Source organism: Salminus brasiliensis, chromosome 3 (assembly GCF_030463535.1).
Source record: "Salminus brasiliensis chromosome 3, fSalBra1.hap2, whole genome shotgun sequence".
NCBI lineage: Eukaryota > Metazoa > Chordata > Actinopteri > Characiformes > Bryconidae > Salminus > Salminus brasiliensis.
Genome location: NC_132880.1, coordinates 23,484,399 through 23,496,931, shown reverse-complemented (window position 1 = coordinate 23,496,931; position 12,533 = coordinate 23,484,399). Strand labels below are relative to the sequence as shown.

The 12,533-nt window shown below is 42.1% G+C and overlaps 1 protein-coding gene across 2 annotated transcripts in view; it reads right to left on the bottom strand.

The window, feature by feature from the left end:
- Positions 1 to 12,533, bottom strand: part of LOC140551858 (septin-7) — a 43,445-nt gene that overhangs the window by 15,923 nt on the left and 14,989 nt on the right. For both annotated transcript variants that reach the window (XM_072675614.1, XM_072675615.1), the window contains exons 4-5: positions 914 to 1,014; positions 112 to 246 (exon numbers count right to left, since the gene is read on the bottom strand). In XM_072675614.1, the coding sequence (XP_072531715.1) occupies positions 112 to 246; positions 914 to 1,014 (236 nt within the window). The remainder of the gene's footprint in view (positions 1 to 111; positions 247 to 913; positions 1,015 to 12,533) is intronic.

Below are 12,533 nucleotides of genomic sequence, written 5' to 3'. Positions count from 1 at the left end.
TCTATCAATATCTAGCAATTGATTCTTATGAATAATTGATTATCAAAATATCTTTTTGAGTCCCCGAATGTTGGTGTGTGTATGTGTATGAGGCTGAGGTGTTGTACTCACCCGTGTCCAGAGGGGGCAATAAAGTACAGACAGCAGTGAACTCTATTGTCGGGCATCTGCCGCCGGTTGACGCGTGATTCTGCGTTGAGATAATCCTCAAACTTGCTGTCGATGTGATCGATCACCGGCTGCCAGCTATGACGAACACAAACATCGGTTTAGTTTCAGCATATATATTTACCGTGTTTTCACATGCATTTCATTTTCAATAAGCTAAACTCAGTTCCCAATAACATGATCCTGAAAGTGAACATCAGTGCTTATTCGCGTTCACAATGTAAGTGAACTCTGAAGAAGTCTTAATTGTAAGTCTTTAAGTCTCCAAGTACTCTTTCTGTTCCTGTTCAGCACTGAAGAGATTTCTTACTATTTCCTGTTCACACCACAACTCCCTTAGAATTCACCTGGGACAGACTAAATTACGGTTAGTGAGGGTTTGGTTCAGTCAATAGTAACAGATCTAATTTGCTGAGCCAAGTTTTGGACCTTCTCTTCTATATGCACAAAATGCACATCCCTATCAATAAGTACGTACGTGATTTTGAACCTTTTTAAATAACATTAATTGGTCTGGATTTCTTAAAATGTCTTATTTTGAGAATAAATGAAAGAAATGCAGAATCAGTAAATCTCTGCATATTGTTTACCCTCAACATTTCTTATTTCTTTTTAATACACTGGAGTATTAGTAGAATAAGTATCATCTTAATCATTTGTTGTAAAGTCATACTAGAAAGAAAACCAAATTGTTCAGAGGTCAGAGGTTTATACCCCTGCCTCACTCACGCATTTAAGCACTCACCAGTTACTGTTGTCTACGGCATCCCCAAACCCAGGTGTGTCCACAATGGTCAGCAGCAGCTGCACTCCGCCCTCCTTTACCAACACCTTTGATTGCTCCACCTGATCAGAGGACAGAAAATTTTGTTTAGAATAAAATCCTTGAAAAAGAGGTTACAGGGACCGAAATGCAGTCAAGAGTGATACACATTTGAGGTTTTCATAGTAGAACTAATGGAGAGTAAAGAAAGTCAGAAAGGGTCTAATTAATGTTCCTAATACTCTTCAGATATAGATAAACTGGATATAGGGCACTAATTTGTTCATTTAAAATCACCCAATTTTTTTACTTTGCAACACATTAGGAAATGCCACCAATACTCATTGAAAATAATCAATACTGAATAATATAGAACTTTCTCCCCATCTGCCAGTTCTAGAAACACTAGGATGAAAATAAGAATGAGCAAAAGCAGACAGACATTAGGACTACTAAGCGATAAGGGTACAGCATATAACTAAAGCTGCCCTCTTACTCCGACCCCAGCCTTTGGCCTCATACAGAGAAAATGCGGTCAGCATGACAGCCAAACACTCGTGATGAGCGGATGGGTTCAAGTTCTGCTTCAGCGTGCATATCAGGCCCTGCAGGGTTCAACACACTTTAGTTTGTGTGTGCGTGCACTCAACAGGCTCGCAGTAAATGAGTAGGCCCTCTCCAGAGACACTCAGATGCTCAGGGCACAGCCAAATCTGCTTCAGAGTACCAGCGTTTCTGTCCCAGACACAGTAATGGGGAAGATTACCCAGACCAGCACAGAACCTCTTCAACCTCAACTCAACTAAGAACCTATTAACCATGCACATTTAATTTGTCTGTATGTGGGTCCATATTTCAATTTCTCACTACAAAACCGTAGTTGACAGTAGATACTGACTAACTCATGGGAGATACTGAACCGTTTACAGCAGTTACCAAAAAAATGCACTGCAGATACTGGATAACTCATAGTGGATACTGGACCAATTACAGCAGCTAGTTATTCATAGTCAGTATCTGCAGTGCATTATTCAGTATCTACTAATTCATAGTGAATACACTGACTAAGGCACTGCAGATACTGACCAATTCATAGTGGACACACAGACTAAAGCACTGCAGATATTGACTAATTCATAGTAGATGCTGATAATTTGTGGAAGTTACGGAAAAACGCACTGCAGACACTGACCAATTCATAGTAGATCCTGGATCATTTGTATGATCCAGGTCATTGATCATTTCATTTGGTAGACACTGAATAAATCACAGCACTTACAGAGAAATGCACCACAGATACTGACCAACACATAGTAGATTCACAGTTATTGACAGTACACACTGAATAACTCATAGTAGACACTGAATTGTTTACAGCAGATACTGAAAAACACATTAATGGGTACTGAATTTATAGTACATACAGAAAACTTCATAGGAGTGTCTGATCAGCCAGTCTAAATACTGATAACTTAAGAACGGTCCTCAATCAACATTTTGTTGCAGTCATATCACAACCTTGTAAACTCACCGTATTATTGGAACACCATTTACAGGATTTGAAAACAACCTGCTGTTCCTTACGTTTCATTTAATGATGAACAGACCAGTTGAAACTTTCCAACGACCACAAATGGAAGCAAAAAATCATCGGCGTTATCAACCTGCTTTTTCAGTGTGGAAACGTCATAGGAACGTTAAGCTCCTCTAAATGTAGTTCTGGCTCAACACTTTTATATTCAGACACTCCAAGGCGAGCATCTGCGGTCAGACGCTGCCAGGCCATGTTTGAGTTTAACCTCAGCTAAAACAAGCCCTGCTTTTCCAGTCAGACAGCAGGAGAGTACACCCGAGGCCTGGGGCCAAGACTGGAGGATTTGGACTGTAATGGGTTCTGAGGCAGCTACACCCACAGCACATCAGTTTTTAAACCCGAAATGTTTAAAAACAAAAGTTCTTGGAGGTGTGCATTTCACTGATCCTCACCTAATTGTGCAGGTGGTATTCATCCCTGGTGACAGTGAGACACCTCCTATGGCAACACACACTAGGCCTGTCACGATAAATATGCTATCGACTTATATTAGCAGAGAAATTGCTATTATCCAGGAGTGCCGTCGTTCCGTCTGCTCTCTTTCAGACGAGAGGATGAGCCAAAGTCTGTGAGCAAAAAGCAACAACTACTGTATATAAACAGTGTGCAGCGACCAACGCATCAGTGCCTCTGTACACACAGAGTGGACTGCGACAGGTAGTGGTGTAACGGAGCGCCTCTCCACAGTTCCAGCTAGCTATACCAGCATCATGTTGGGTTGGAGCTCGTCCAACAATGGTAGGGTGGCAACGTAGGAGTGTGTCGTCTTCTCTCTGATGGGAGAATGGAACAGTACTACTTGACATGGGGAAGAGATCTTCAGTACATTAAGGGCCCTTAAACACAATCATGGCTTGGCCCAGATTCATTCTAACAAATTAAGTGATCATTTGATTTGGGGTTTGATTTTCCTTTTCTTTTTATCATCCATTTGTCTTTGTTTATCAGCGTTACTCAAGGCCTGGAAAATGATGAGCAAGTAAGAAACAACAGCTGCATTCTGAGACCAGATATAGGGAGACCAGAGTTATTAATTTCATTAAATGTATGAGCGTAATAATAAACTCAAGCCATGTCTTTTTGAAACCTCACATCTATCTATCTATAGCTCTATAGTGGAGCATAGTGCTTGGACCCTATGGATCATTTGGACAATGATCACCTATGCAATGTAATATGAAGGCCTATTAAAATAAAATACTATCTGAAGATTGGGCGAATAATAACCATGAGCTGCTGCTTTGCTTTGTTTGGAATGGAGAGGGACCCTTTTGTGCCCAAAAGTGCCAAATTTGCACATACCGACAAGACAGGACACCCATATTCAAGATTAGCTTTGGGCACCGATGGAATCAGGCCTCCCCCTTTAACCCATCCGTTCAGCGTGCATTAGGGGTCAGCATTTGATCACTAGTGGGTATGTATGTGTCCAAACGGTGGGCAGGCATTGCTGGGGCACCAAGGGAGCAGAGAAGGGCCTTGCTCAAGGGCCCAACAGTGGCAGGTAACCGCTAAGCCACCACTGCCCTGGGAAGGACGTGACACCGACGTGAGATGCAACCTTCTGTACTGGAGTCAGAAGCACTACCGTTGCTCCACGAGGTCTCCTTGGTTAGTGTTAGGCGACCAATGAGCAGTGGGCAAAGGTCTTTCAAAATAAAAGCACACTGTCCCAAGTTCTGTACATTTTTACTACAAACAAACCTGACTGTTTTTGCTCCTTCGGCTCTCTCTCTCTGGTTTTGCCAGCACAGGAGCAGAGGTTATGGGTTACTGCACAGAGTTACATAACAGGTGTCGGCAGGAATGGTCAGATAATGAAAAATGTGCCTTGTTAAATTCTGAAAAAGCTCTGATAACCAGCAACACACTCTGGACTCTTGGCTTGGGTTAGGCTTTGAGAAACTGCACAGCTGTTCAAACTCCGGCACCAGCTCATAGACAGAAGAGCAGGACGAGGCTGAGGCGGGGAATCTACAGACAAAATTGCTCAATCCGTCAGTTGTGAAAGCAGGAATGCTTTTGTGGGCCAGCGTGATGACGCATGCACACAGACCCACACCTCCTCACACCTGTGCATGTGCTGGACTGAAGCAGGTGACTCCATCAGAGGCACTCCCCTAATGCACATTCCCTACATTCCTACGGTGACCTTCACCGGCATTCACAAACATATCACCCTGCACACATCACACTGACTCCTGACCTCCTAACTAAACTTCTAACCACAAACCTATGGGAGTGCATTTCTGCACAGCCAGCAGGAGCCTACAGGGCAGTTCACCAATCAATATATATATATATAACACATGCCTATAATCATCATCTATAAACATGGATTAAAGCCCAAATTCAGGCTTGTTAAATGACTGCTGTGAATCTTTGTAGCGGTGGCATACTTTAGCCTACAGTGTCAGAAACCATATAATCAAGCCAATAAGAGATACTGAACAACTCCACACGGTTTTAGGCCTCTTGCGCCAATGGAAAACTAAAGAAGACACCAAGCAACTTCACTGACTGCATTTTAGACAATGGAGAAAAGCTGATCAGTCACCTTTCCAGTCAACTCTGAACTGGTGATCACTGCCAAGGTACGACAGACAAGGTATTTCCAAGCAAAAACACACTGAGAGAGTATCTGAGGTAGCGGAGCAAACTAATATGTATTCGAAGGCAGCAAAAGTCCAGGATTTTGGCTTTTAAATGACTGGTTTGTATAATAAAGCACCGAATTTCGCTTAATATGAGCAGTGCTGACCTAACGAGGTAACAAGGTTGACTTTAAATGGGAGGAGAAATTCTTTAATAACAGTCAGCCTCTCCCAGACACCAAGACATGCTCATCCACAATACATCTTTTCTAAAGTCCATCGACTCAGCGCACCAGAGGAAGTAAAACCACACAATAGCTCTGTAGAAACTTCGAGCTGCTGACTCACAGCACAAAGTCTTAGTTTTGTAACAGCCAAAGCTTGTTTAAATGTGGTATAAACCAACATCACTACAGCTAAAATTATTACAACATGGACACATTTAATTTAACCATTTTAAATAGAAAGAGTTTTATGTTGTGGTAACTGTGGGGAGGACACATCATCTCAGGTCAAGTTTGTTGATTAGTCAAAATCATTGCCATTAATTTGGCAAAATCAACATGGCTAGCTGGTTATATTAATATTTTAAATAAAGTAAAATATTGTCTTCGCACACACATCACTCGGTGGTTGGAATTTTAGTCAGAGATCAAACTGATGTCGAATATTGTCTTTGTAACTTGTTTGTTATCAGTTTATGGGCAGACGTGTTTTTGCTGTTTATATGTTGTGCGATTAGACAGATAGTCACACTTATTATGGTGCTATGACTGTGTAAAACATTTGGGTCAGTTCAATTTTCTGGTAGACGGTTCTAGCTTTTGTGGTTGGTCGTGTGGCCTGCAAGTTGCTAAAAGTCACTAGCTTGTAAGTCACTATGGAAGCGTAGAGGACAGCTTCCAGTGTTTCACTGCACAATAAGACATTAGCAGCATCCCAACTGAACACTAGACACTAAAACTACATGATTATATTGTATATCTTGTACTAATCTTAATGGTGGGGGTTTGGCTGGTTCGGCTACACAGGACTGTGAGTGCTGACGCAGTTGCCGCTGTACCAGCATCGTTTCCCGAAATTATTTTACCTAATTTTTCCTGATGTGATTAGCTCCTCCCCCTTCTGTTTTGGGAGAATAGCATCCATCGTAACCACGCTCAACAACTGGCTGGTTCCAAGTATGCATCATGGGTCTTTGAGTATACATAACTTTGAGACTGTTAACTAGATTATATACACACTACATCCTTAAACACTAGTCAGTATTACTAATTAATTCACAAATCTACAATCTACAAATATCAATTATAAAATCATTGTGAGACAGATGTTAAGATCTGACCGAGATCTGAGCTGGACGTATGCACTGAACTATCTTGAATTTTAAACTACATTGAATTTGAAGGTTTATGTATGCATCACTGGCAGATCTTTGCATTAAAAATACTGGATATCAGCACAGGTACACAAGTCCCATACTGGAGTATCCCCACATACGCAAAGTAAGTGAAACTGGAGATATAAGATTAGCAGACTATCTACTGTAATAGTTTCAGGCCAATCATCTACCGAAGTAATTGTTATTTAGCCCCGAAAACATCAAACATGGGGAAAGTGCAGCGTGTCTCCATGACCGAGAACCTTAACTGATTTTCTGCTGCGGTTGCTCTGCTGTGCATGTGTGTAGAAGAAGTGGCTGGTTTTCATTAGCTTCAGTTCATCCCACTGGGCTTCGTCACATTCCTTTCACTGTAGAAACAATGACACCAAAGCTCCTTCAAGAACTTCAGATCTTAACAGATACGAAGTCTCTCAGACAACTGAGATATTTAGCATGTTTACACAGCTTTCCCCTCTTAACCCAACTGTAGCTGAACAGAGAAGAGAAGTGTGGAGTCTAAACTCAATCATACTTCATTCAATTGTTGTGGACAAACGGACGGCGCAACGGTCTTCAAAAGTGAAGCAACCATAGATCAGCTCTCCTGACTCTCCACCCATCTCCATATGTTTCAATGTCAAAACAGACCATTTTCCATCTCATTTCAAAATACAATGCCATAAAGCACATACTGTGGCAGTTTTCTGGGCTTTTGCCCAGATTGTTCCCCAAAACATCCCGTCCTCTGAAAGCAGCCTCCTACGGACTTGACCTGGAATCTGTTAAGGCTCCTTTCTAAGTTGCAGCTGCAGGCGGTAGACAGCAGAATGGGGAGCTCCACACTTCTAATCTGATAAAAGCTAATGATGCCTAATGCGGAGGTTAACCACTTTTAAGAGTTTACAAAATCTAAGCAAGACATGACATGGTAACAAATTGGGATCGGATGAAAACAGGGCCATACCGGTCAATTATAGGATTACAGGAGCTTTCCCTGCATGGAGAGGAATCACAATTACAGGCAGGGAACAGGGAGGTGTGTGTGTGTGATCTATTCACCACAAACTACTCTTGTATAGCTACCTTTCCGTACCCCAGGCCCACATTAGGCAACACTGGCACCACTCCATTCATCCGGTTTTAGAATCTGAAGTCAGCTTCCTTCCATTCTGCACTGGAGCTATGCGTCTAATGTAGCTAACAAAACACTGGCAGTCTATGTGACCTAAAGAGATTTCTGGTGACTCCTAGTACTTAAGCCTCACAGCTTCCGTGCAAAACAAGTCTTAACTGATGAACTCATTTGGATCTCTCCTTTAAGTGTCAAACATAACCCTTTAAAAACAAAAGGAAGCAAGCTTTGTACGATACCAAGCTTTGACGTTCCACTCCCAACATACTATAATAGATCAGTGTAAACAGATCTGAATCTCTGGGAATATAGCCGAGACATTCCACAGGGAGCTGCATGATGGGGCTGAATGAAGCAGACTGAGGCAAAAATAAGACCATGTGTTTCTACATCAGACTGAGGTGTGGATGGAGACTGCATGTGTGGACACGCAGGACGCCAGGCTGTGCCATTAGCAAACTATGCCGGGAAACCAGAATAGCACTAGCTTCTGCTATTCAGGCTCCTGCCATCCAACAGCTAAAGCTAAATGAAGATGTTCACAATTACTCAAAGTTACTTGATTGCTCAATTAACATGCTCTTAAAAAAATAATAGATATATTTTGTGAAAAAGGGGTCCAGAATTTCATGTTACCACGTCTGCCAATTTCTCCTGCTTTAAACACATCACCTTCAAGAACTGACTGCTCACTTACAGTCACATCCCACTGCAGATGACGACCCTGTATCATGGGTATCAACACAAACGTAAAGGACATCCTCAAGTGCATCAGTTCACGGTCATAATCAAATTTTATTTATATTATTATAATCTATATTTTCTTCTTCTGTGTTTCACTAAAATTGTTGAAATATTACATTTAAAAAAAATCTCATTACAGTTATTGCCTTTTTTGTGTTCGACACTGCAATTTGCTGATGAATTTCTTCGTTCTACTTTATTTACAACTCTAAAAACTAAATAAAAGGACACAAATAAGCATCATAAAACGTCTCAAGAGTCTTGATGTTAGATTTATCTTATCACCCTCCCTCCTTTTTGTCTTTTTAAAATGGATCGCTCTCGATGAATCGATAATGTCAGCACAACTAACTGAATGAGCTAGGAAAGAAAGGGGACACAGCATTAAGCCACTCTCAGTACAGTACTACACTAAAAACCACTGGCTGTATTATTTCCTCCTACAACTTCCTATATGCATTTTTTTTTTAAACTGGTCACCGTTTAAACTCTGGCCAGAATGAAGCTGCTGTGAAGAGTTATTACATACAAATGGTCCAAAGTCCAAATCGAAAGTGTAAGGATACACCTGTAAGACGCTACTGAAAACTCCACAAGCTCCCACTGTACACACTAAGCATGAGATGTTTGTACAGCTGTTTGTGCGTGTTACTGGCCTGAGCACCCTTACTGTTCGAAGTACAGCTTGTAGTGCTGTGCTCTCTAACTGATGTCCTAAACCAGTCCTGAGAAACCACCCCCAGATGGTCCACTTTTCTGCCCTACCCCTACCATCTAGAAATCTAAGATCCCCTGAGCGCCGAGAGTCCTCCCAGCCCAACACCACGCACCTTATCCGCATAGTGCCATGACAACAGGTTAGGGAATTGCTGTGATTCTAAATGCATGCATGCACTTTCCAAGTTAAAGACACCTGCTGTTTCGTGGCTACACACCTGTAGGTGTTTCTACAGCTGGAGTATGTTAACAAGGCCAAAACTAACCTTCGTTGCTCATCTGTGACTCACCGACGCTGCACCACAGCACGAGTATGGGCGTGTGACCAAGCCCATAAACCACTTCACACACTTTGCCCACCTGACTGTCTTACACAGAGAATGCCTGCGCAATGACATAATGACGATAATCACACCGATCCGTCTACTTTCGTCACCATGTAACCATACTCGTCCAAAACCGTGCTGCACAAAGAAAGAAAACATCTAGACAAATTAGGAACACCAGAGATGAACACTACCTGCTTTTTTCAAAACCCAATACTGACACTGTGCGTATAGAGATGGACCAATTACCGATCGCCAATCATCTTTCAGTACCGATACCAATGTACGGTGGGACTGGATGCCAGACTAACATTTCCAGACAGACGTGGTAATGCATCATGGCGCAGGGCTTCTGCAGCGCTCCATAGAACATCTCTCAAGACGAAAATGTTCTTGACTTTTTAAGAATCAGCCACATTTGAAACTCCGAGCACCAGCTAAGAGAGCCCTGAATTCTGACGTAGAACTTCACTGTGGAGCTCAGAGTGGAAACCCAACCGAAAAGTTGTCCACTGCTTCTCTAGCGCTAAAAACTCCTTCAGGTTTCTGACCGTCTCTGCTGTACTTTAGGGGGTGGTAAAATGTGGTCTGCACTGTTGGCACTGGTTTGTGTGGTTAGTGGTGTTTGGTAGCTCTGCTGTGTTCTGCTGATACTCACTGTACCAGACTGAGTGACGCACTCTCGAGAGGGGAATCTGCTTAGTAGTGTGAGAAGTCTCCACTCTGCTTCCACCTTGAGATTAGAGTTCATCTTACTGAGAGAGAAGAGTACAATGCTGGCTCTAATGAGTGTCTGCAGTTGTGCACGAGTGTTGTAGCTCTAAGGAACTGAATAAGGAACTGCAAACGATTGCTTTAAGATAGGCCATCGTGCGCAAAACTAGAGCATTAACATTCTACTAGCCTACAGAAAGAAACACAGCTAGCACCGCACCACACAGTGAGAGAGAGTGTGCATTTCCTGAATTGGACTGGTTACAGAATCTGAGATTAGCCCCAGTATTACACTATTACATCAGTAGCTTACAATTAAACGTAAAGTGTGCCCTCTTTTAGTGGTGAGTTTTAGGCTGATTTTAAAACCGTAGAAACCATAAACCTCAACACAGACATGTTAACAAACAACGTATGGGTGTCTGCTTTTAGACAACTGAAGCAAACTATGTACATTTACACCTCTAGCCAAACATACTGCTATCCCAGCTAAGAAAAAACATATGATGCCTTTGACTGAAAAGCTTTTATCACCTCTTTGATTGGGTCACTTTTTGAGGCTCAGCCTCAAGGGTGCAGCCACGCATTCATCTTCCGGGCTGTCTTGTCTTTACCACAATAAAGAGAGAAGCCAAATCCTCAATCATCAGAACACAGCCCTAAAAGAACAACTGAAGCGCTCAGGCACTGCGTTCTGCTCGGTAAACGCACAGGCAACTGCAGCCATGCAGAAAGTACAGGACGCAGCCTAATTAGCTTTAGTTCAGCTCATTTGTCTGGGAATCTTTGAACACCACTGGGCTCAAATGTCGGGGCAGAAGTCTCTATAAGGTCTGAATTGCCAATTGTGGAATTGCAGCGATTTCTCAGAAGCTTGTGTCGATACACTGAACCTTCGCAGTACTATTTATTTATCTGTCTGATATGGATTCTTCTAAAGTTTTAGGAGAAGCCACACTTTCAACATGGTGGTTATAAGAGCTTGAACTTTTGTGATTGGTGGTACGGTGAGCTAGTTCGTGTGATGTAATCGTGACCGGTATCTCACTGTGAGCTAGGCCTGAGCTAGTCGTGGTGCAATCGTGAACAGAATCATATTGTGATTTAGTAGTCATGCTACTGTGAATTAGTAAAGATGCAATCATAAGTTTCATATGCTGAGCTAGCTATGACGTAATTGCGACGAGTATTATTCATTACGATTACATCACAACTAGCCCGCAGTTTATCACGGTGAGCCCGTTGTGAGACTGTAAATGTGACCATTACTATATTGTGCCCTAAATGGTGTAACAGCGATAAGCACTGCGGGCTAGTCGTGTCATAAACACAGCGGGCCACTTGTGATGTAAACAGCAAGTTGGGCCAGTTGCCCGATAAACTTTTGCTGTACATTCATTACTTTTGCCAAACAAATGCATGTATAGTCAACTGGATGGAAGTTTAATTGCTGTAAGCATTCATTAGCTCTATGCACTCTATGCATTCATTAGCTCTTCAAACCAACTAAATATCAACATTGTTATTCACGTTCTTTCCCACACTAACCTAGAGCAGGGGTTAGACCAGGCAGTAATAATAATAATTATAATAAAAAGTTCAATCCTCCAGTTAAAAATCACCCTTTCCTAATGTCATCATCCCATCCCACTCTGCATGCAGAGCCCAGCTCCTTTCAGTCTGCCTGAAGGCATTTAGATGAAACCTGGCAATGCCACGGTCCAAACAGGGCGTCACATCACACCCAATTCCTCATCTGTCGACACGATCATAAAACCAGTTTCTCTTTCTCTCTCAGCCTATTTCAATAACAAAACTTGAAGCCATCCCAAAGGAGCTGCTCTGGACACCACCCTAATATAAAATGTGTTGTAGATTCACACTATGCTTCTTCAAGTCGCTGTAGTAGAGTGGATCAAACAGGTCTGGTCTTCGGGTAGCACCCTGATTCTAAAAGCTAAAGCTAGAGCTGCTTATACTAAGGATGTGCACAGCTACAGCGAATGCTTGGTTAACCATTCCAGGAGTCAGTATATATATATATATATATATATATATATATATATATATATATATATATATATATATATATATAACACTGTGCTGTTCCTAAGTGAGAGCAATAATATGAGCTGATGTTAATGAGACAACGCCTGAGAGAGCCATCATCTCTAACTGAAGTTAGTAGTGCTACATGGCGCTGGCTAGACTGGCGCCCCCTCTGGCCGACGCTGGATAGACTGGCTACTTCCATCATTTGAAGGAGTATTGTATTTTGAGCTAGTTGTGAGATAATATTGATGTACACTGCATAGCTAGATGGTTGGATCCCTGGTTTACGTTAGCTAGACGGTTAACTCTCTCGCTGATGTTAGGTAGATGTTATCTGCCTGGCTG